We start from the raw sequence: 25359 nt of genomic DNA on the forward strand, positions 1-25359 counted from the left end.
AAATGCCTTAGGTTAAGTTAGTTTCTACTGGCATCAATTGAAAACACATGGTGATCCAAAGCATTTTTCTGTCAGTTTTTCTTTATGACTTTAGACAATGTATGCTGATATGGCTGAGACATAAGGAAACCTGAAATCTAAATAAATTTTTAAAAAAGACAACCCAAGTCCCTATTTTGTTTACATTCTTCCTGACAGTTAAATAAGGTCATCATCTGAAGCATTTGAAATTTAGGGCAACCAATAGCATGGATAACAGCCCCATAGAATCCAAACTACATTTTATTTCCTTGTCAACAGTAAATATCCCCAAACACAGAATTAGGTATGTCAAAGGGACTGTTTTTTTCAAAATTCAGAGTCCACAAGTAAGTTTTAACCTAAATGGCTTACTACTTATTTTTTTATGAAAGCAAAAACCCCTCAGATTTTTCTCATACATCTTATAAAGTCCATCAGGATGTATGAATCATGCACAGTTAAATTTGTTTCTTCTCAGATAATAAATTTCCTTTTAAATTTAATTTGATAAATATTAGTTGCAAACATTCCAAATAAAAATGTATGCTTTCATAAAGTTATATCTATAAAATAACTTAGATTATCTTAATTCCTCCCAAAGGGGATATTTATCTGCTTTATGTATAGTTGTTATTTAAAAAAACTCCATTATTTAATCAACATTTGGGATATCTTTTAAAAATACTAGTATTTACAAAGCTATCACATTTTATATCTACGGTTATCATTTGGACTAATTCTCTTTCTATTAAGACCCTATTTACCAAATGAAGTTTTAATATATTTACCACCAACTTTGCAGGCTCTCCCCAGTGAGGTTGTCACCAGCTTCTGGAAGGAACTTCACTTTTCTCTGATTTAATTTTTGTCTGTGTCAGGGATTTTGCCTTGTTCTATTAATTTGATGACACAGTTCTTAATCCTATTAACCTAGCATTTTGAGATTATGGTTTAAAATGCGGTAGGGTTTAGAAAGAAACACTAGAGGGCGGGCTGTCTACACGATCAGGAACAATGACCTTGAGTTACTTTATCTTACACAAATTTTTTTTTTTTAATGTAGAATGCTTCATGAATTTGCATATCATCCTTGTGCAGGGGCCAAGCTAATCTTCTCTGTATCATTCCAATTTTAGTATTTATATGTGCTGCCGAAGTGAGCACACACAATTTTTTTTTTTAAGATTTTTTTGATGTGGATCATTTTTAAAGTCTTTATTGAATTTGTTACAATATTGCTTCTATGTTTTGGCTTTTTGGCCTCGAGGCATGTCTCGCGAGGCATGTGGGATCTTAGCTCCCTGATCAGGGATTGAACCCACACCCCCTGGAAGGCGAAGTCTTAACCACTGGACTGCCAGGGAAGTCCCCACAAATATGTTTCGATAGGACTCATTAAAGCCTTAAAATATATATATATTTATGGGACTTCTCTGGTGGTCCAGTGGTCAAGAATCCACCTTCCAATGCAGAGGATGCAGGTTCAATCCTTTGTTGGGCAACTAAGCCTGCCTGTCACACCTACTGAGCCCACATGCTCTGGAGCCTGCGTGCCACAACAAGAGAGCCTGCCTGCTGCAACGAAAGATCCCACGTGCTGCAACTAAGACTGGACGCAGCCAAAAAAAAATAATAATAATATAATAAAATAGAAATTTATTCTATGTATATTCTTTTATAGGCCAAACAAATTTCTTTGATTGAAAGTATAAGCAACAATATGAAATAAAGTAAATGCTTAGTTAAAACATTTTGAGATAACTAATAAGGACCTACTATATAGCACAGGGAACTCTACTCAATACTCTATAATGACCTATATGGAAATAGAATCTAAAAGAGAGGAGATATACATGTATGTATAACTGATTCACTTTGCTGTACAGCAAAAACTAACACAACATTGTAAATCAACTATACTCAATAAAAATTAATTTAAAAACATTTTGAAGATTATTTATAGTCATTTGGCATTTTAAAAAATACATGCAAACACATTTTAACTAAAGTGATAACACTGAGCATATAAGTGAGTATTTTACTACAATTTGGTAATTGATTAGCTGAACTGAAAATTCAGCGAAAAATTCATTTAAAAGCAATTTAGAGAGTCACCATAGCCAGGTGTTGTCTGGGTCTCTCTGGCTACTGAAATCTCAAGATTGTCTTGGGCCCCCTTTGCAAGTTTTGAAGGATTAGCCAATCAATACTTATTAGATACTCAATACTTTCTAAGCAGGTCACATTGTTTTGAACTGGTTCACCTGCCTTTCAGGGCCCTTAGAAGTTGATCCTTGTGTCGGAGTAACTTGCAGTCTGGAGTTTATCTCTGCTCTGCTTGGACATAGGGATGGGCAATTACAGGACACACGTGAAGTCCTGCCTACACCTCATTTCAGCTGTTTTGACTACCTGCTGAATCTCTGATTTAGTGGAAAACCTCTTAGCTCTGTTGGAAAACAGATCAGTTCAAAGCAAATTGACCTATTATCATTTTAAGAAGCCTCACGTCATTTTTGAGCAACTACAATCCACACCTACAAACAGATGTGTCCTATCCTGAGAGGTGATTGGTTGGCCAAAGGAAGAAGCAGTACTTTGGGTATTTTTCTCAGAAAGAGGAGAGCACAGTTCTGGGAAAGTCAATCATAGGAAATTGTGCCGCATCAGTGCAAACTCTGACCCTGAGAACCTTTCTTGTTAGTTTGCTGTTGTCCAAGTTTGGACCCATTTGAAGTCCTGGCTGGCATCTACATGCTCTTTTTCGACAACCCACATTTTGTTGAAAGTGGAACCAATGTTTAGGAAGACTGGTGGTTCATTCTCTAGCGGTAGATTTTTTTCTGTATTCCATGTTCCCCCTTTAAGTGTAATTTCCTAGAAGAGAACTTTATTGCTAACTAGTACTAATTACTTTTAAAATAGCCTGAAGCAGGGCTTCCCTGGTGGTGCAGTGGTTGAGAGTCCACCTGCCGATGCCAGGGACACAGGTTTGTGCGCCGGTCCAGGAAGATCCCACATACCGTGGAGCGGCTGGGCCCGTGAGCCATGGCCGCTGGGCCTGCACGTCCGGAGCCTGTGCTCGGCAACGGGAGAGGCCACAACAGTGAGAGGCCCGTGTACCGCAAAAAAAAAAAAAAAATCCTGAAGCTTCCAAAAACTTTCTTCCTCTAATTGTTTCAGCTGTTTTCACAGATGCCATTTTGTTCTTAAGATTAGGTAACACTTCGTGTGAATCTGGTTACTTTCATAATTATGACATCATTACATTCAAGATTTAAGTGGGTTGTAAAATATTATAGCTAGTCAGTAACTAAGGACACCTAGAAGCAAGGTCATCTTAATTAAGAAGGACAACAAAAAGAGGCACAGGGTATTAACTGAGAAATAGAGAAGTCAGACAGATGGACTTCAAAATGTCAGGTTTATTGTTGGTAAGTTTGGGCTTGGACAGAGCATCTTAGATGTGTGCCCATAATGGACTTGCTACTATGTCACCCCTGATTATATCGGCCCACCCTGCCACTGGCATAGCTAGACAACCTCTGGGCTTCCCTTCGGGTAACTACTTGGCACAGAGCAGGCCAGGAAGCCTGTGCCACTTGTGCTGTTTCTTCTGTGGAGCCCAACTCCAGGATATGATGTCCGTGGTCCGTGGAGCTGTGTAACCCGGCAGCCCTGCATGTGTCCTGTGGATAAGTTGGGATTTGCTGTCTTGCACCAGTGAGGTCAGAAAGGGGAGGAAAGAGAGCGAAGCCTTAATGCTTTTGCCACAACTTGGATTCTCCCGTGTGTCAACCCACTCCCGCTTGGGAGGGAGTGCTACTCTGGCAGAAGTCCCTTCCCTTCCCACCAAAAAAAAAAAAAATCAAAAAAAAAAAAATCAAGGAGGGAATGCATAAGAGAAGTAAAAGACAAGAGCATAAAGATCCAAATAAATGACTTATGTAGATTATAATTAAACCGTGGGTAATTATTAGTCAAATCCATTTTACCTGCCTTTGCTAATCAAGGTCATTTTAAGACTTGCACATCCTCCAAGCAGCAGGCAGCTGAAGCAATAAGATGTTTGCCCAAGTTATTTTCCAGGTACTTGGAGTCAGCTGTGTCTAGTTGGAGATGAGCTGGATAGGACCAAGCTGAAGTGGTTAACACTGGTTAGGACCACCAACCCTCCAACTGGGCATGTGTGAGTGTCCAGTCAGTGATGTTTCGATGTCAGAGGGCCAAAAACTCCACCCTCAGGACCATGTTAAGCACCTCCAGTTTTGAATGTGCAGAGGCCTTCATAGAACGATGACAATTACCACACCTTTTCCCAAGCACTTTCCTCATGCTCCCCACGTTCCTTACCCCTCAGACCATCCTGCTTCTTTATTCTTTATCTCCCAAATACCCCAAGGCCTTTGCACCCCAAAGGGGGAGGATGGTCTGAGACTTGTTCTCCCATCTCCTCACTTGACTGCCTTGTGAATAAACCTTCTCTTTGCTGCAAAACTTGGCAGCTCAGTGTTTTGGCTTGCTGAGTGTCAGGCAAAACGATCCTGGTTCAGTAACAATAGTAATAATTTCCCTAGCTCTGCTTCCTTCCTTCCTCTCCTCCCTCCCTCCCTCCCTCCCTCCTTTTCTTCCCTCCTTCTTTCTTTCTTTATCTTCATCTATTCAGCCATTCATTTAATAAAATTAAAGATATAATTCACATCAAAAAGCAAAATTTTGAAGTAGACTGTAAATACTCTTTTGGGGCAAATGTTGGCAGAGAGGACCAAGGGTAAAGTATAAAGTTCACTGATTTAAGAATCAGGTTCTGTCAAAATCCTTGCCTCGTGGTGGGCTCTGGATTTCTCTGTGTCCTCATCTAAAAATGAGAAATTATTGGAAGAAATAATCTCAACACTTACTCCCAGCTCTAAATATCTGTGATTATTATTCTTGTATTCTCATCAAGCTTCAACATAGTTTGAGTCCATCTGTAAAATAACACAGCCACCTTATCTCTTGTATAGAGTTACTGAACAGGTCAAATTAGTTAATACAAACAAAAATGATTTATTGAGCCGTAGAGCACAATGTAATTGGAAGGTAGACCAACAACCTCTTTTAAAAAATTCAGACTAAACTAAAATGATTGTTTTAGGCTCATATAACATAGGCAGCAAAAGTAGGCATTGAATCCAGATTTCAAAATCTTTCATGAAAAAGACCAACCTTGAATATAATAAGAAGAATTTATATCCCATTTAACCTCATCATGAAATCAGAATTTATCAGAACAGACCAGCACCACAAAAATTTAATTATTGATCAGGATGTATATAAATACCAAAAGCATTCTAGAATTTCCATGACACCGAGCACGGTTCTTCTCTTGCGTCCAGGGAGTTCAGTCTTGGAACAGCTCATTTATCAGCAAATGTATGTTGGGCAGCCTTGTGTTCCACACACTGAGGTTCTACGGACGTTGGGGCGAGACAGAATAGATGGTCCCTACCCTGTAGGAGCTCCTGTTACATTGCAGGGGGAGGGAAGTGGACACCACGCAAATAAATACCTAAGCAAGAACATATCAGAGCGTGAAAGCTGTTACAAAGAAAATAAAACGGGATAAGGGGATTGCCTGTGTTTTGGAAAGTGGGACAGCTTTAGTCTGGGAAGCCAAGGGAGGCCTCTCTGAGGAGGGGACGATCCCTGAGAGCAGAGCCCAGTGCAAAATGGAAAGGTGAGGCCCCTCAGTTCAAAAATGAAGAATTTCAAGATGCTAACAGCGGAGCATTAAACCAATATGGGGCCATAGGGATCAGGGGGTGCAGGACTCATGCGCAAGAAGCAAGCCCTGCCTGAAAGATGGAATAGCAAGTGCAAGGGTAGGAACAAACCCTGCACGTTTGAGGAACTGAAAATAGGCGCACGTGGCGGAGGGCAGCGAGAGGAAGGGGAAGTAGGATGCTAAGAGGCAGAAAGTGCGGATCATGTAGTATGGCAGGGTCAGACATGAACAATTATTTTTAATAACAGGATCACTGTGGAGGATTTACAAAGGGCAATGATATGGTCTGATTGACTGGTTTTAACAGACCCCTGTGGCCACTGTGAAGGACCGATTATGGGACAGTCAGGTGGGAGGGGAACCAGGGGGGAGGGAGTTTCCATCACCTGGACAGATGGCCACACAAGGGTGGCTCCTTGGGCGGAGTGAGAAGTGGTCAGGCTTGGGACTTATTTTGGAGGCAGGACTGGATTGTGAGCTGAGGGAAGGAGCAGAATCACTGGGGACTGCTGGGGTTGTGATGCGCTAAGTGTGTCCAACGATGCCCTGCCCCGGATGAGAAAGCCTGGGGCGTGTAGCCCTCCCTCACTTCCCACGACTCCTGACCTGCAGCCTGGATTTCACTCTCTCTGCCAGTGGGAAGTTTTATTGTTAAACGCATCACGGAGCTACTGATCACCAAATCCACGGCTTACTTTTTGTCCTCTTTCTTGTCCTCCACGTGGCATTTGGCACAGTTGACTAGCAACTACTTTTTTTTTAATATAAATTTGTTTATCTATTTTTGGCTATGTTGGATCTTCGTTGCTGTGCGCGGGCTTCTCATTGCGGTGGCTTCTCTTGTTGCAGAGCATGGGCTCTAGGTGCACGGGCTTCAATAGTGGTGGCTCGCGGGCTCCAGAGCGCAGGCTCAGTAGTTGTGGCTCACGGGCCCAGCTGCTCCGCAGCATGTGGGATCCTCCTGGACCAGGGCTCGAACCCATGTCCCCTGCATTGGCAGGCGGATTCTTAACCACTGCACCACCAGGGAAGTCCCGCAACTTTTTTTTTTTTTTGCGGTATGCGGGCCTCTCACTGTTGTGGCCTCTCCCGTTGCGGAGCACAGGCTCCGGATGCGCAGGCTCAGCGTCCATGGCTCACTGGCCCAGCCGCTCCGCGGCATGTGGAATCTTCCCGGACCGGGGGACGAACCCGTGTCCCCTGCACCGGCAGGCGGACTCTCAACCACTGTGCCACCAGGGAAGCCCCCGCAACTATTTTTTTAAAGCAGCTGGTCTTTGGTATTACTGAACCATTCTCTCTGGGTTCTCCTCTTACTCCTCAGACTGTTCCTTTTATTTGTAGCAGGATGGGGTTCACCTTCCCCTTCATTCTTTTAATTCCACCTAGTCTCACTGAGTTCTCCATCTTCTAAATCTCCTTTATCTCATCCATCCCAACCCCTCTGCAGGAAGAGGGTCTTTTAGGATAATAACAAACCGCAATTATGCTGTGAGAGGCAGTGTATACTGCTCCCCCTGCAAGGATGTGATGACACAGGCAGGCGGGAAGAGATCCCTGGGGTGAACCAAGCCAGGACCCCAGAGAAATGGAGAAGAGGCACATGTAAGGGAGACCAAGGGCACGTGACGTGGACGCAGCACTGACCAGAAGTGATCTGAGAAGAGTGGTCGACATGTTACATGAACCTCTGGGTCCAGGCACATTTCTTTTTTTTTTTTTAATAATTCTACAGCATTTCTATTGATTGATTGATTGATGGGCTGTGTTGGGTCTTCGTTTCTGTGCGAGGGCTTTCTCTAGTTGTGGTGAGTGGGGGCCACTCTTCATCGCGGTGCGCGGGCCTCTCACCGTCGTGGCCTCTCTTGTTGCGGAGCACAGGCTCCAGACGCGCAGGCTCAGTAGTTGTGGCTCACGGGCCCAGTTGCTCCGCGGCATGTGGGATCTTCCCAGACCAGGGCTCGAACCCGTGTCCCCTGCACTGGCAGGCAGACTCTCAACCGCTGCGCCACCAGGGAAGCCCCAGGCACATTTCTGACTAGTTACAGGTAAGAGTGAGCTGAGCCTGTTTGCCCAACCATCCTGCTGTAGATCCCCATGGCTGCGTTCCATATTCTTTCACAGTATTTGCAGAGTGCCAGCTGTGTGCCAGGCACTTAATCAGACATTAGACACCTGCTCGGTCTTTTTCCTGACCTTCTTCCTCTGTCCCAGCCTTAGATGTTTATATTCCCCAGGACTCTCTTCTTGGGGAAAATGCCAAGCCATCCTCTTTGGCTGATGTGACATGGAACCTCAGACACTCATAGCCAGCCTTCTACTGGCTGCCTCTCGGACTGCATGGCCCACAGGGATTTCAGACTCAACAGTTCCTAATCCAGCTTTTTCTCCTCAAGCTTGCCTTACCATGGGATCCCAGTCACCAGATCCAGACATTTGGGAATTATCCCAGACTTCCCTCTCTTCTTCAATCCAGGGGCCAACCCAAGCAGACTGCCAGACGATGTGTTGAATCTGGGCTCATGGAATGTCAAGACCCATGTGAGTCAATGGCTCGAGAAGCTCTATTATTATTGATAAACTAAAGCACGTAGAAGTCAACAGACCGTCAGAGCAAACAAGCAAAATTATATATAACTGCAAATCAAGTTTTTCTTTAAATTCTGACTACATTATTATGACCCTGGCAAATGTGTTTTAATTTGGTTCTTGATCTCCATGGCAACAGGATAGGTAAAATACCATATGTATTTGATGACAACTGGAGCCTATACCAATGACCTGTGGAGGAATAAATCATTCTATCAGTTGGATAGTACATTTCAGCCTCACCTTCTGATCCATAACTGCCTAAGTAGTTGCAAGTCCAAATTAAATAATAAAATATGAACAGGAGCATATAAATAATAGAATATATCACCTGGCTTGTTGGGTTTTTCTGAGCAAACTGGACTTTTTTGTTTAAGGTCGTTTACTTTTTAAAAAATTTTTTGGCTGCGTTGGGTCTTCGTTGCTGTGCGTGGGCTTTCTCTAGTTGCGGCGAGCGGGGGCTACTCTTTGTTGTGGTGCGCGGGCTTCTCGTTGCGGTGGCTTCTCTTGTTGTGGAGCACAGGCTCTAGGGCGAGTGGGCTTCAGTAGTTGTGGCGCATGAGCTTAGTTGCTCCACGGCATGTGGGATCTTCCTGGATCAGGGATCAAACCCATGTCCCCTGCATTGGTAGGTGGATTCTTAACCATTGTGCCACCAGGGAAGTCCAAACTAGGCTTTTTCTACATGGAAAAAAAAATTCTTCATGGGTACTGACTGCAAATTTTTAGAAGAAGGCAACACACCTAAAATATTAAAATGGGCAAAGAAATTATACACGTATCTTGTAGATAGATCAGGAGCCCTTACAAATGCTCTTTGGGTTATTGCCAGATTTTTATCCAAAAGGAGGCAACAGACTTGCCAGGATGAATTATCCTTATTTGAGTATTGAAGGAAATTGTGACTCTGGAAGGCAAAAAAACTAGGGAACATTTTGGGTTATTTGTAAATTCATTAAAAAGTAGAATAAATAAAACAAAAGTAAAAGAAACTATCCTGGAATTATTCTAAAGTAGGTGACATAAAATACCATGTGTGTTTTCCTGAAATGTGTCCTTCATCATTTTTATTTTTGAACTTTCTATGGGTAGAATGTTCTTTCTTCAAATTAGAATTAATTTTAAAACTCTTTCAGGAGCACGGATACAATCCTGCATAATAATAATAGCACATTGCAGAATAGGAACTCAAGCAACTAACAAAACAGAATTTGTAAAGCGTCAGAATTTTAAAAATGCCAGATCACAACAAAGATCCTTTAAAATTTACTTAAATATTTAAAATGATTGTACTGAGAGCTGTTGTCTCTTGACAACGTAAATATGTTGTCAAGTTTTACTTTAGAGTTTTAAATTCAGTTTGCTTATCTTAAATTGTTTTATTTTAAAAGATACCATTTGATTATTAATAAAGTATATGTATACATATGTATAAGACACATACATATATGAAACAAAATAAACCCTTTTTGTAGTACTTGGTGGCTGCACGTGCTTTGGGGTTCATTTTTTACTAACAATGTCAGGCTTCATCCCCTACAGCTGGTCACTGCATTCTATCCATTTTATCTCATTCATTCACTCAAAAAGTATCTAGGCTGTATACAATTCTTCATAGCAGCTTTGTTCATAATAACCCCACACTGGAAACTACCCACATGTCCTTCGGTGGGTTCAGTGGGTTGAACAAACACTGGTACATCCATGGAATACTACTCAGCAAGAAAAAGGAGTGAAATATTGATACACACAACTTAGATGAGCCACAAGCAAATTATGCTGAGTGAAAAAAGCCAATCCGCGAAGGATCCATGATACACGATTCCATTTATGTAACATTCATGAAATACCATAATTATAGAGATGAAGAACAGATTAGTAGTTTTCAGGGGTTAGGGATGGCAGATGGATGTGGCCATCAAGAGGTAACATGATGGCTTGAGCGTGTTGATTATGGTGGCGATGCTACACATACACACGAGTGTGTGTATAACTGATGAGATCTGAAAACACTGTGATTATATTAATGACAATTTCTTGGTTTTGATATTTTACTATAATTGTATAAGATGTGAACATTGCAGGAGGCTGGGTGAAGTGTACATGGGGTTTCCCTATACATTTCCTTGTAACCTCCTGGGAATCTATAATTATTTCAAAATTAAAAATTAAAAAAATTCTCAGATTTGTCTGCACTGTCCTGGGCATTGTCCTCCTTTTTGATTTCCTTTACAATATGTGTCCCCTCTTTTACATCTCTACTGCTGCCCTGTTTTAGATCCCCTAAGAGCAGGGATTGTTATTTTATGGTCTAATGAATCTCCAGTGCCTAGAACAGTGTTTGGCAGAGAGAGAGAGAGAGGCAGGCAGTGTGCATGTGAAATGAACAGAATTGCTTAACATCCTTACATGTCTTGAACCAAGTCTATTTCTCCACACTATCTCCCTCTGCTGCCTTCCCTATACTTAGTGCTCCAGCTGCCCTAACCTGCTAACAGTTGCATGAATACATCCTGGTGAGTTTTCTCTCCATGCTAGACATTGCCCCTTCCAGGTCTTTCTCCCACTTATTATTTATCCTTCAGCGTTCAGATCAAGAAGCATTTTCTCATTCCCATTCTCTGGGCATTCTTGAGCATGCCCTCCTGTATCACACCATTCTACTTGAGTATATACCTCTATTACTTCACTTACCTCCTTTAATTCAGTAGTTTATTTACCTATTGAATCAGTCAGGGTTTGTACAGGAAACAGAAGGCACACTCAGATGAAATCATGAAACTAACTTTGTGAAGGGACTATTCACAGAAGTGGGCAGAGGTAAGGAAATTGATTATTGGCTAAGGGAGCCCTGCAAGTGCTGGAGGCTTGGAGGAGAGAATTACAATCACAGACCAATGGCCAGAGCTTCAAGCCAAAACAATGCCTCCCATTGGCTGAACTCAACCAGAAGCCACAGAGCAAGACAGCCCCAGAGATGCAGCTCATAGAGGTCAATCCTTGAGGCGTGGAGCAAGGCAGAGAGAGGGCGAGAATGGATCTGGGGGAGACAGTGGCAAATAGAGACCAAGTGACACATGTTTCTCTCCCCATTAGATGGAAGGTTCCTGAGGGCAGGACCATTTCTCATTCGTTCTTGTAGTCCCAGCACCTAGCACAGGGCTTGACCCAGGATAATCATCCAATAAATCCTCGTGGAAGTGAATTACAATGTTAGGGCATATACTATATTTAACTTAATATTTATAGGAAAGTAGGCGGGAAGGCGGGCAAGCTGTTTACAATCTATCTTTGGCCCATTTTAATTTGCTTTCACATGGAAATGTTTTTATACGTTTCTTGATATCATATCTAACTTAGATGACAAGAGCACAACCAAGACAGAATCCACTGGAAAGGCTAATTTTGGTCATCTTGCTTTGCTGAGTTCAGTCTAATAGCTCCAAAAGCAACACGAACCTGGAAATAGTTGTATCCACGTGGGGCTATCAGCATAAGACACAGGGCGTGAGACACACAAAATATTTCAGTTAGGGATGCTTGTCTACTAATTGTACATCATCTCCAGATCCTGGCCCCCAGCAGGCAATGAATAAAAGCTTGCTGACTGTCTAGAGTCAGGCAAGCCATGTAGATTTTTGAGGCATGAAAGAATCCAGATACTCTATCTAATGATATACATCAGGCCATTGCGTAGGGTGACCAACCATCCTGGTTTGCCTGGGACTATCCTGGTTTTAGCACTGAAATCCTTCAGCCTGAGAAATCTTCTGTCTCAGGTCAGCTGGGACAGTTGTTCACCCTACAATTAGGGTTAATTTAAAAATACAGATTTAGGGGGCGGGGCCGCGGCGAGCCCCGGAAGCGGCCGAGCGACAAGGGGACGTCGCGTCGCCGGGTCTCGAGCAGCTGCCTCGGAGCCGCCGGACGGACCACCTGCCCCACCATGGCTGAGAGTGACTGGCCCAAAAAGGGCCCCATGGCCGCCCAGGCCAAGGCCAAGTCCTCCTCTCTAGCAGCTCAGAGAGGAGGAGAATATGTGGAGGCTTCCAAGAAATGGGCTGCCGGCCAGAACAAACAGCATTGGATCACCAAGAACACAGCCAAGCTGGACCTGGGGACTGAGGAGCTGCATCACGACCGGGTGAGCCTGGAGGTGGGCAAGGGGATCCCGCAGGGCCGGCAGAGCAAAGGGCTGACGCAGAAGGACCTGGCGACGAAAATCAACGAAAAGCCACAGGTCGTCGCTGACCGTGAGAGGGGCCGGGCCATTTCTAACAACCAGGCTCTGGGCAAAATCGAGTGAGCCATCGGCCTTAAGCGCCGGGGGAAAGACATTGGGAAGCCGATCGAGAAGGGGCCCAGGGCGAAATGAACACAAAGCTTCGAAATCAGCGCGTTCCAGCTGATCTTGTCTGGCTGGTTCCGCGTGACCACCAGCGCCAGCGTGGGTCTCTTCACGCGGCCACGCGGAACACGGGGCGGTAGCCCTGCCCGGGAGCCCCCTCTACCCCTACCTGCTGTCAGACTAACAAACAAAACCTTGCAAAGTGTTTGCTTCTCCTGATTATTTTCCTCCCTGTCCCCGTCCCTCACGTGGGGTGCGGAACGCTACCTTCCTCTCCCCTGGGGTCTGCCCTGTCACCAGGGTGGCTCCAGGGAGCTCGGAGGGGGACCACCTCGCACAGGGTGGGCAGCCACCGTCTGGGAGAGGAGCTGCGTCTCCCGCCCGGCTCGTAGAGAAGCTAATAAACATTTGTTGCCCTTCCAAAAAAAAAAATATATATATATATAGATAGATAGATTCCTCACGATATAGCTTCACTGAGGCATTATTCAGAGGTGATAAAGCTATTCTAGCTCTTTGACAGTTATCTTAAGTTTTGTAAAACTTAGAATCTTCTTTGACTGGGATCTGGTAACTTTGCTGATGAATCAATTAAGAAGTCCTAAGAAAAACCCTCCACTGACAGTATTTTCTTAACCCCAAACCTTACAAACATACTTAATCTAATTGGTTCCTCAGGTGTAAAATCAAAATGTACTCTAGCATATTTACAGAAATAACAAGCCTCTCTTTCCACTAATTTCCTCAGGTTTCTGGATATATTTCCAAACACCTTGCCAGCCTTGTCTGTAAACTGCAAGTCTCTTCTGATATTCTACGGGAGGAATATGCACACACAGCTATTGTACCAGTGGCCATTTCTAACTTTCGTATTTATATGCCAAGTGAGAAAGCAGTTGAGAACTAGTTAAGGCTTTTTGCAGCAAGTCTTCATCCTCAAACTTTTGGCTGAACTGTGGAAACTCAGTATTGCAATAAAACTGCCTGGTTCTGGAACCAGATACACTCCTTTTATTAGTGAGAAACATCATATAGATACTGATTTATGTCCTATATGGAAGTACAGGAAAGATTTAGCCTGTGTATAGTATTTATAATTTATGAGAGATTTTTAGAAAAAAAATTGGCAAATGGATTGCCTTGAATCTTGGTGGGAAAGGCTAAAGCTACTGAAGTAAATTAAAAACAAAAATCCAACTGCTGTATATACAGTAACAACAAGTGATAGTTTGCAAATAAGAGGAATAGTTACCCCCATTCCAGTCACCAAAATTAAGATTTGCCTCTGTGATGTGACACTAAGGGAAATAATTTCATTAATACTTTAATTAAATTATTTATTAAATTAAAGTTAATTTAGATCAGCAGTCCCCAACCTTTTTTGCACCAGGGCCCGGCTTCGTGGAAGACAATTCTTCCACGGACCAGGGTGTGGGGAGGATAGTTCAGGCGGTAATGCAAGCGATGGGGAGTGGCAGGTGAAGCTTCGCTCACTTGTCTGTCACTCACCTCCTGTTGTACTGCCCGGTTCCCAGCAGGCCGCGGACCGGTACCAGTCTGCTGTGGCCCGGGGGTTGGGGACCCCTGATTTAAATCATTATTAATTTTTATAATTGTGACAATATGACAATTCCATGATAGTGACAAAAATGTCACTGACATTTTTGGTGCTAAAAATAAATCCTTTAAATAGTTTTGGGGGGTATACTTTATTTTATTTATTTATTTTTTTTTTTGCGGTACGCGGGCCTCTCACTGTTGTGGCCTCTCCCGTTGCGGAGCGCAGGCTCCAGACGCGCAGGCTCAGCGGCCACAGCTCACGGGCCCAGCCGCTCCGCGGCATGTGGGATCTTCCCGGACCGGGGCACGAAGCCGTGTCCCCTGCATTGGCAGGCGGACTCTCAACCACTGCGCCACCAGGAAAGCCCCTTGGGCGGTATACTTTTAATGAAGGAATTGTGTGATATGTGAGTTATATCCTTTTTTCTTCCAGTTTTATTGAGATGTAATTGACATACAGCACTGTATAAAGTACAGCATAATGATTTGTCTTACATCCATCACTACCACAAGAAGTAATGATTACCACGAGAAGTTTAGTGGAAATCTATCATCTCATATAGACACGAAATTAAAGAAATAGAAAAAAATTTTTTCTTGTGATGAAAACTCTTAGGATTTTACTCTCTTAATAACTTTCATATATAACATGCCACAGTGTTAGTTATATTTATCATGTTGTACATCACATCCCTAGTACTTATTTATCTTGTAACTGGAAGTCTGTACCTTTTGACCACCTTCATCCAATTCAGCCTCTGGTAACCACAAATCTGATCTCTTTTTCTATGAGTTTGGTTTTTTTTTTTTTTTTGGAAGTATTGACATAATTGACCTGCAACACTATGTTATTTCCTAGTGTACAACCTAGTGATTTGATATTTCTGTACATTATAAGATGATCACCACATCATTTAAATAATTTGAAAAATCAACTATTTCTAAAGCTTTAAAAAAATTTACTTAAGCATCTGAAGTCACCATCACCTGAGAAAACTACAAATAATGAGAGTTGCCTTAATTGAACATCTTACACTGTGTCAGGCACCGTTAGACATTTTACACAGAATCTCATTTAATCCTTTCAACCCTGTTATATGAGTATTACCAACTCCACCTCACAGTTTAATAAAACGAGGATCAGAGAAGTTAAGTAATTTGCCCAATGTCACAAAACTTTTAAGGCAGAGAGCTAAAATTCTATCTAAACCAGATCTTTTTGTTCTCTCCACTATATCACACAATTCCCTTAAAAACAAAACCAAAATCACTTAAAAGTGTGTAAAAATACTATTCCAGTGACTATATTATTTTGCTTCTCTCTCTATAATCTTCATTGTATGTTGCTAATTAAGAGTGAAGTTAAATAAGAAACCTTATATAGCATTATAAGATCTATACTGATGCTTTTTGTGTATTGTAGAAGTATTCGTACCTTGAATGCTTGCTGAATGGTACTGGCTAATTCTACTCATTTACTAATTTGCTCATATATTTCCATTTCTGAAAATGTTGCCGAAAGCTGTTAAAAGGGAACAATGGGCATATTTTTAAAGTTTAGTAAATCAAAACAACATGGGCACATGCTAAAGATTAATTTGGGATCATTTACATATATGGCATTCTAAAACAAAAAAAGAGGAGGTACTGTTTTTTTGAGTGCAGAAAAAGGAATGCAACCTATTTCTTGCAAGGGCATAGGAGCGGGTCTCATATTCTCACACATGGCTTTGTTTTCAAATTCTTGAAAGTGCAGAAATTCTTTTAATTTAAAGGTGAGCCCATGGAAAATCTGGAACAGCTGTAGAAAACCGTAGAGGAACGCAGTGCCACAGCCACTTTTCCAGTTTGTGACACCACCCCAGGGAGATCTGACCCTCTGCTCAGCACTGTTCTAAATTATCAAAGAGGCACCCCCGTCCCCATTGCTACAAACAAGATGCTTCCATGGAATTGATAGTCTCATTAACTGCTCCTGCCTAAAGGTTGTAAAGTGCAGAGAGGAACTCAGATAACCCTTTAGACACGAGAGAGACTCCAGGCTGTCCAAGGAAGAAGGCTCAGAGCGGGTCTAAACACAGCCTACTAGATAGTAAGTCTTGGGAAACAGCCATATCTCAATCCACTCTCCCAGGGACCTGGCAGAACATCACCATGACTTTCTGCAAGGTCATGCAAAGTTTAAGTGATTTTTACTCTCCCACATTCCGACGTGTCCTTCTCTGTCGATTCATTTCCCATGGTGGTTCATCATTCTTTATTTATGGCACCTTTATTAGTTAACAACATCTCATCTCTCCTAGTAATTGTGCTGCTGCATATTTTTGGAAGCTTCTGCGGTCACTGTCAGGAACTGAGGGATTTTCATCAATGTTGAAGGGAGAGTTTGAAAATCCTGTTCTCAAATGAGACAGGTAAAAAATGGTCTTATTAGGATTCCTGTTTCCAATGTCCGGAGAAAAGTCCCAGGGAGAGAAAAACAGATAACAGAGCCTTGCCTTGTCCACTGGTGAGGTTTGTACATTGAAAGTAGGCTAAGCTAGAGTAATCGGCTTAATCTAGCCATAAATAGTGTATGCAGCTCTTCATTTCATTAACACCATTAACCAGGGCCCATCAGGAATGTGGATTGAAATCACTGGGCCCTTTCGCGGTTTCCTCTGATGCTGGTTTAGCCACCTGCGCGGAGAATGCCATGATCTGCCTGACGCTGATACACAAGTGTCAGAGCGATTCTTCTGCTGTTTTTTTTTTTTGCCAATAGATTTGTAGGGATGGGTTGTCTCCTAGCATCTACCTCCTCCTCCCGGCTGTTCTGATAAAGAGAAGAAACGTCCTGGAATAGCCCAGGAGGTGGCCTGAGTTTTGCTGGCAGCCTCTGAAGTAGCCACCACTGTTTGCACGTTCCCCAGGAAAAAGAACAGGGGGTGGCTTTGTTCTGCCCACACCGGAGAGGCCCCATATCCACGGGGTTTGCGTGACCAGACAGTGCCTTTCTCTGGCTTTTGGTAAGGAGAGAAATTTCTTCCTCCTAAAGGACATCATGCCTCACCTATCACTCATATGCGGGCATGTGCTGCCCCCTGAAGACGTTCACCAGCTGTGCCACTAGCTGGAAATCAGATCTGTTAGCCCAGAGCGTTCGTTTCCCCTCCACCCCCAGCACCACCCGCGACCCCCCAACCCCTCTCAACCCCCGGTGGCGGGGGGGAACCTAGGAGGCTCCCTGGCCTGCGGAGAACCAGCCATCTGGGTCTGCAGCGAGCAGTGGCCATCTGGCTCCAGCTAAAATGTTGTCAGGAAGGAATATGGGCCTACTGTGGAAAGATCATCCCATTTTCCGAAAGAAGCTAGGAATATAGAATCTTGCATGAAATCCCTGACTTTTCAAACTTGGCAAGCTAACTTGGTTAAAAAAGAAAAACAAAAAGACCCCTCTGATGGCAGGCCCATGCGTAATATATACAATGCTTTGTGCAAATTAGAAAAAAAGCACCCCTCTGGGCAGATAAAGCAGGGGAAAAAAAAAAAGCAGTCAGTGCATGTGTGCCAAGTAAAAGGCACTTCTGGGCAGTTGTTCCCTGTGCCAGGCGCTGGGTTTAACGAGAGCATCCTGGCCAGGGTTCAGCCTCCACTTGCCCGCTGGCTGCGCGCTGCGCGAGGTACACCATGCATAGCTGCAGGCAGCTCTCCTTCAGCCGCCAAGTCAGTCTCTACAGGCCAGATTCTGCCCCTGGGCCTCCGCGGGGGGCGGGCAGATTCACAAACTCTGGGTGATGGAGGAGGGAGCAAGTGAGCCAGGAGGCCAACAGAAATTGCAGGCCTATACTTGCTAAGGAGCCATAAAATTTTAAAATAGTTCTTCTACACTGTGTCCCAAACTTGCTCTCAGTGGTCCTGGGGGGTGAACGGTGAATCAGTAGGAGAGTTTATTTTAGACAGCATTTTTCTGAGGTTATTGAACTCTGTATGTGAGGAGGATGTACTCGTTTATCTACTTTGCCTTTCTTAGTACACTTCATCTACAATTATTTTTAACATGTTCCCTCTATTGGTCTAGTATGGATCAGATCCCTTTATAGAAATTATTTCTAACTCTGACAACATCCTGAAAAGATGTTGTTTTACAGATAAAGATACTAAGGCTCAGAGAAGTAATATTTCTGCCAAAACCAGCTAGGAACTGGCTCTGTTCTGGGCTTCAAACTTAGGTCTGTCACTAGGAAGCTATTGCTGCCCTAAGATGATATGATGACTCTGTTACTTCTAACTGAGATTCCAAAGGCTTTAGCTTTTCTCCCTAATGGCACCTAATCAAGATCTGTGTTATTCAAGTACATGATGCATGGAAATCTCCTATTTGGTGCCTTCTCCCTTCTCCTTTTTATTTCTTGATAAATGCAAGAACAGGGACTTCCTTGGAGATCCAGTGGTTAAGACTCTGCGATTCCAATGCCGGCGGTGCGGGTTCGATCCCTGGTTGGGGAGCTAGGATCCCACATGCTACATGGCCAAAAAAAAGAAAAAAGCAAGAACAGTTCTTTTACCAAGCAAAGGATGCATCTGTGTAGTGTATAACTTTGAAAATAACAACATCACCAGATGGACATATCCCAGTGAGTGTTGTTCTTTCAAAACACTGGGTTGCTATGGTGATTAGAGACTTATTCCAGCCATACTGTCATCAGTCACCACCTTTCTTCTCTTTTGGAAGAAACTTCAAAGCCAGTTTACAAACCATTCAGAGAAATTAGGCTCATCATTTCAGTGGCATTGATGGTTTTAAATGTCAAATGATAACATCCAGCTTTTCCAGCCACTCTGTCCATCAGATTTGACTACAAATCACTTGAGGCTATTTCCAAAGCTTAAGTCCAGTCTCAGTGGAGTTAGATTTGCCTCTTGAGAATGTTCCAGAGAATATGCTGGAGGTGTTTAGATTGTATCCAAAAGAGAACTTCCAAAAATATTCTGAGCCCAGCAGTACCATTGGTTAAGCGTGACTTTTGAAAGGGACACATGCATTGGGGAGTAAGTAGACAGGTCCTGACAAGCTGATTAAATTAAAGAGTTAGGGTGGTGGGCAATGTATACATTTCAAGTCTAGACTTAGGAGTCAGACAGACAGGATTCAAATCTTCCTTTTACCACTTACTAGCTGTGTAACCTTGCACAGATTACTTAATCTCTTCGTGTCTCAGTTACTGCTTTTGTAAAGTGGAGATAATTATTGAATATGTAGAAGCTCCTAGAACGGTGGGTGGTACAGAGTAAGTGCTATTTAAGTGTTGGCTATTGTTAAAATCACACATAGCACTTTATAGCATCACCTCGAATTATAAATGTATCAGGCAAGATCCGTAACAGGGCAGACATTTTCTATAAGTGTCATCACCAACTGTAGTAATAAAATGTTCTTATGTAGGATAAATAATTTTGTTTGGTTGTTAATATCAAAGTGGAATTTGCCACGTCTAAAGGTTCTCTATCTAAATACATTGCATTTCAGATATAATCTGTAAAAGACTCGAAGCACTATGCTGTACACCTGAAACGAACACAATATTGTAAGTCAACTATACTTCAATAAAAATATATAAATAAATAAATACACTCCATTTCACTTTACATCCAGGAATCCCAAATGAAAATAGAGATGCTTGGTAAGGTATCACAATATCAATAGCTTGAAATACCTGTGGCATACTGGCAAAATATTCATCCAACCCATACCTCTGAACCTTTATGACAGGAACATAATCTTTATGCAGTGCAGTCCATCTTTGTGCAGCTTTGGTTGCTGAAAATTCTTCCTGATACGAAATTGAAATCTCTTTCCCTTATCATTCCTTCTCTCTGAAACCCCTTGGAGCCCCGTGGAACAAGTCCTATTTCTTTGGAAGTCATATTCCTCGAGAGAATTTTCTTTTCAGAAGAAACAGCCTTAGTTATTTTAAGCCATTTCTCTTAGGATGTGGTTTTGTATCCCCTCACCCTATTTATCTCACTGCTGTCAACAGGCCTTGATTTCTTCAGTTCCTTTTAAGATGTAAAACCTACAAGTGAGCACAGTCCTCCAGACCATAGAAATGGGTCTCACTCCTCATTCGGTGAATTGCGCTTTTATGAATGTAGCCTGGGAACACATTCATTTTTATTTTAGTTTAGTCCTTACTTTGACAGCATACTGCACACTAAAGTGCCGAAAGAAAAGAACTGACTACCCAGAATCCTGTATCCTGTGAAGGTGTCCTTCAGGATGAAGGGGGAAATGAAGTTATTCTCAGAGAAAGAGAAAATAACTAAGAGAATTTGTCATTAGCAGATCTACACTAAAAGAATGGGCCTAAATAAACTGATTAAAAGACAGATATTGATAGAGTGGATTAAAACTAAATACATTCTACAAGAAATTCAATCCAAATATAATGGTATAGGCAAGTTGAAAGTAAAAGGATGTAAGATGATATATCTTGCAAACATTAATCAAAGGAAGCAGAAGTGATATATTTATATCATATAACATAGGCTTCAGAGCTCATAAAATTATCAGGGACTGAGACAAATGTTATATAATAGTAAAAGGGTCAATCCCCTGAGAAGTCACAGCAATCCTACATGGCTGTGCACCAAACAACAGAGCGGCAAAATACGTGAGGCAAAAACTAATAGAACTGAAAGGCGAAATAGACAGATCCTGAATTATAACTGGAGACTTCAATATCTCTCTCTCAACAGATTGATAGAATAAGTGGACAGAAAGTCAGCAGGGTTGTAGAAAAACTCAACATCATCAACAACCAACAGGACTTAATCATCATTTAAATAACAGATATGCTAAGGGCACTAATGGAAAAAGTGGACATTATGAAAGAACAGATGTGTATGTAAGTAGAGAGATGGAAACTCTAGAAAATAGTCAAAAGGAAATGCTAGAAATCAAAAACACTGAAACAGAAATGAAGCATGCCTTTTTTGGGCTCATTAATAACCAAGGAAAGAATCAGTGAGCTTGAAGATATGTCAATAGAAACTTCAAAAACTGAAATGTAAAGAGAAGAAAGAATGAAAAAGATAGATCAGAATGTGTAAGCGGACTTGCCTGATGGCGCAGTGGTTAAGAATCCTCCTGCCAATGTAGGGGACACGGGTTCAAGCCCTGGTCTGGGAAGATCGCACATGCCACGGAGCAACAAAGCCCACGTGCCACAGCTACTGAAGCCTGCACACCCTAGAGCCCGTGCTCCGCAACAAGAGAAGCCACCACAATAACATATGTATAAAGGGAATACCAGAAGGAGAAGAAAGAGAGAAAGGAAAAGAATAAATATTGAAAATGATGATGGCTGAGAATTTTCCAAAATTAATGATGGACACAAACCACAGATCCAGGAATCTCAGACAACACCAAAAATCTGCATGTAATTATCAAACTGTAGAAGTGGTGAGCCTTTTGTAATGTATAGAAATATTGAGTCACTGTGTTGTGCACCTGGAACAAAGAGTGTTGTAGGTCAATTATACTTTAATTAATAAAATAATAAATAAACAAATAAATACCATACTATGTTACCATAAATGATAAAATAGAGTGTATTTACAGACCCTATGTTTAAAACATCTTTTTATTTTTATGAATCTCCTTTATACTTTTAAATACACATTAGCTAAACACCATGGTATTTTAAATGCTTCCTATTTGGTTAAAAAATGTCCGGGCTTCCCTGGTGGCACAGTGGTTGAGAGTCCGCCTGCTGATGCAGGGGACACAGGTTCGTGCCCCGGTTTGGGAAGATCCCACATGCCGCGGAGTGGCTGGGCCCGTGAGCCATGGCCGCTGAGCCTGTGCGTCCGGAGCCTGTGCTCCGCAGCGGGAAAGGCCACAACAGTGAGAGGCCCGAGTACCGCAAAAAAAAAAAAAAAAAAAATGTCCAAGTATCTCTTAATATTTAAACTTAAGTTGTGAAACTATAAAGCAATGACATGTGCCAATGACATTACAATTAAAGCCTTTCATTATCAAATTAAAAAAAAAACTGCAGAAAATCAAAGACAAAGAGAAATTCCCCAAAGAGGCCAGAGGCGGAGTGGGGGAAACACCTTACTTTTAGGGAAACCAGGAAAAGAATTGTACTGACTTCTCTTCAGAAACCAGGCAAGGAAGAAGAAAGCGGAGTGAAACATTTAAAGTGCTGAAAATAAAAAACATTAACTTAGAATTCTGGTTTCAGTGAAGTAATCCTTCAAAAGTGAAGGAAAGGGCTTCCCTGGTGGTGCAGTGGTTAGGAATCCACCTGCCAATGCAGGGGACACGGGTTTGAGCCCTGGTCCGGGAAGATCCCACATGCCGTGGAGCAACTAAGCCCGTGCGCCACAACTACTGAGCCTGCGTTCTAAAGCCCGGGAGCCACAACTACTGAAGCCTGTGTGCCTAGAGCCCATTCTCTGCAATGAGAAGCCACCGCTCTGAGAAGCCTGTGCACCTCAACAATGAGTAGCCCCCGCTCACCGCAACTGGAGAAAGCCCACGTGCAGCAATGAAGACCCAATGCAGCCAAAAATAAATAAATTTATACAAGACAATATAAAAACAAACAGACAAACAAACTCATAGGAAAAGGACCAGAGGCAGGGGGTAGGGGAAGGCGAATTGGATGAAGGTGGTCAAAATATATAAACTTCCAGCTATAAGATAAAAAGTACTAGGTTTGTAATGTACAACATGATTAATATATACTTAACACTTCTGTATGTTATGAAAGTTAAGAGAGTAAATCCCAAGTGTTCTCATCACAAGGAAAAATATTTTTTGTCTTTTTCCTTTATTTTGCATCTATATGAGATGGTGATGTTCACTAAACTTCTTGTGATAATCATGTCATGATGTATGTAAGTCAAATCATTATGCTGTACACCTTAAACTTATGCAGTGTTATGTTTCAATTATAGCTCAATAAAACTGGAAGAACAAAAAGAAGAGCATTAGAGAAGGAATAAATGAAGGTAAAATAAAATCTTTTATTTTTCTTGTTCTTAAGTGATCTAACACCAATTAAAAGACAGAAACTGACAGAGTGGATAAAAAAAACAATACCCAACTATATGTTGTCTATAAGAAACCTACCTGAAATATAAAGACACTGGTTGGTTAAAAGTCAAGATATTCCATGCTAATAGTAATCAAAAGAAAGCTGAAGTAACAACATTAATTTCAGATAAGGCAGACTTCAGAGCAAGGAAAATTATCCGGGATCTAGAGGGGCATTAAATAATGATGAAAAGGTCAATTCTCCAAGAAGACATAAAATTCTTATGCACTGAAAAACAGAGCATCAAAATATGAGGCAAAAACTGATCCATGTGTGAAGAGAAATAGATGAATCCATTATTACAACTGGAGACGTTAACACCCCTGTAACAGAAACGGACAGATCTAGGAGGCAGAAATTCAGTGAGGACATAGCTAAACTCAACAGCACCATCAATCTACTGGATATAATTGACATCGATAGACGACCGCATCTGAGAACAGCAGATGACATATTCTTCTCAAGCTCATGCAGAACTTTCACCAAGATGGACTACATTATGGGGCATAAAACACACCTTAACCCATTAAAAAGAATAAATCTCAAAAAGCATGCTCTCAAGCCGCCGCAATGAGAAGCCTGCGCACCGCAACGAAGAGTAGCCGCCACTCACTGCAACTAGAGAAAGCCCGCGCGCAGCAATGAAGACCCAACACAGCCAAAAATAAATTTTAAAAACCCACAAAAACAAAAAAACAACCAAACAAAAAACACAGTGCTTTAAAAAAAAAAAGCAAAGCATGCTCTCAGACCACAGAGAATTAAATTAGAAAAGATAGAAAAATAGCAGGAAAATTGCAAAATATTTGAGATCAAACAATAACACATGGGTCAAAGAAGAAGTCTCAAGAGAAATTAAAACATATTTGGAACTAAATAAAAATGCAGTGGGGGGGACTTCCCTGGTGGTCCAGTGGTTAAGACTTCACCTTCCAATGCAGGGGTACAGGTTCCATTCCTGGCTAGGGAGCTAAGATCCCACATGCCTCAGGGCCAAAAAACCAAAACATAAAACAGAAGCAATATTGTAACAAATTCAATAAAAGACTTTAAAAATGGTCCACATCAAAAAATCTTTAAAAAAAAATGCAGTGGGATACAACGAAAAGTGGAGGGAAATGAATAGCACTGAATGCATATGTTAGAAAAGAAGAAAGATCTACAATCAATAGTGTAATCTGCTACCTTGGGAAACTAGAAAAAGAAGTGGTATATCTGGGGAAATTCCTTGGTGGTCCAGTGGTTAGCACTCCATGCTTCCACTGCAGGAGGCATGGGTTCGATCCCTGGTTGGGGAACTAAGAACCCGCATGCCTGGGATCCGGCACAGGCAAGTCTAGAGGACCCAAGTAAGCTGCGTGAGGAGAAGGCCCCTGTCATCCATCAAATTGCACCAGAGCCCCTCCCTCAGTTCATACCTGTGCCCACGTGGGGGTAGGTGGTCCTTTATTACTAGCTGTTGGAAGAGTAAAAATGCTGAAGTTGGTTCAGGGATACGTCAGCTTTGGTACAACGGACCATAGGTTCATTACACTCAAAGGTGGACCAGAAAGATATCAGTGAAAGAGGAAACCCTCCCAATGGACAGAATTTCTGATAGACCAGAATCCACTTTGTGTGGAAAGAAAAGTGGCCTGAAATTAGAATACATGTGGGCTCTGACAGTGGTGACCGATCAGTTGGCTGATTGTTCAGGACTCTGGAAAAGGAAACATCAGGAATAAAAAGATCTAGAAACAGCCGCATAGTACAGGGAGATCAGCTCGGTGCTTTGTGACAGCCTGGAGGGGTGGGATAGGGAGGGTGGGAGGGAGGGAGACGCAAGAGGGAAGAGATACGGGAACATATGTATAAGTGATTCACTTTGTTATAAAGCAGAAACTAACACACCATTGTAAAGCAACTGTACTCCAATAAAGATGTAAAAAAAAAAAAGATCTGGAAAAAAGGTACATAGATGGATTTATGGCAATGGGTAGGAAGTG

The 25359-nt window shown here is 42.2% G+C and overlaps 1 protein-coding gene and 1 non-coding gene across 3 annotated transcripts; one reads left to right on the forward strand and one right to left on the reverse strand.

Annotated features, from left to right (window-relative positions):
- Positions 1-1074: 1074 nt before the first annotated feature.
- On the reverse strand, positions 1075-1185 carry LOC117307763 (U6 spliceosomal RNA). The gene has a single exon (XR_004521642.1). It is a non-coding gene; the product is annotated as a U6 spliceosomal RNA (small nuclear RNA).
- An 11138-nt stretch (positions 1186-12323) lies between these two features.
- On the forward strand, positions 12324-12683 carry LOC101321993 (endothelial differentiation-related factor 1-like). Of its 2 annotated transcripts, XM_019930357.1 has the most exons (2): positions 12324-12533; positions 12585-12683. In XM_019930357.1, the coding sequence occupies exons 1-2, from the start codon at positions 12324-12326 to the stop codon at positions 12681-12683; spliced, it is 309 nt and encodes a 102-aa protein (XP_019785916.1). The 2 variants fall into 2 exon arrangements, with proteins under 2 accessions (XP_019785916.1, XP_019785915.1); XM_019930356.1 differs by having other exon boundaries at positions 12324-12683.
- The last annotated feature ends 12676 nt before the right edge of the window (positions 12684-25359 follow it).

Source organism: Tursiops truncatus, chromosome 13, assembly GCF_011762595.2.
Source record: "Tursiops truncatus isolate mTurTru1 chromosome 13, mTurTru1.mat.Y, whole genome shotgun sequence".
NCBI lineage: Eukaryota > Metazoa > Chordata > Mammalia > Artiodactyla > Delphinidae > Tursiops > Tursiops truncatus.

What these genes read in the sequence shown, in the direction of transcription:
- LOC101321993 (XM_019930356.1), top strand. Translation starts at nt 12,324, where the DNA reads ATGGCTGAGAGTGACTGGCCCAAAAAGGGCCCCATGGCCGCCCAGGCC.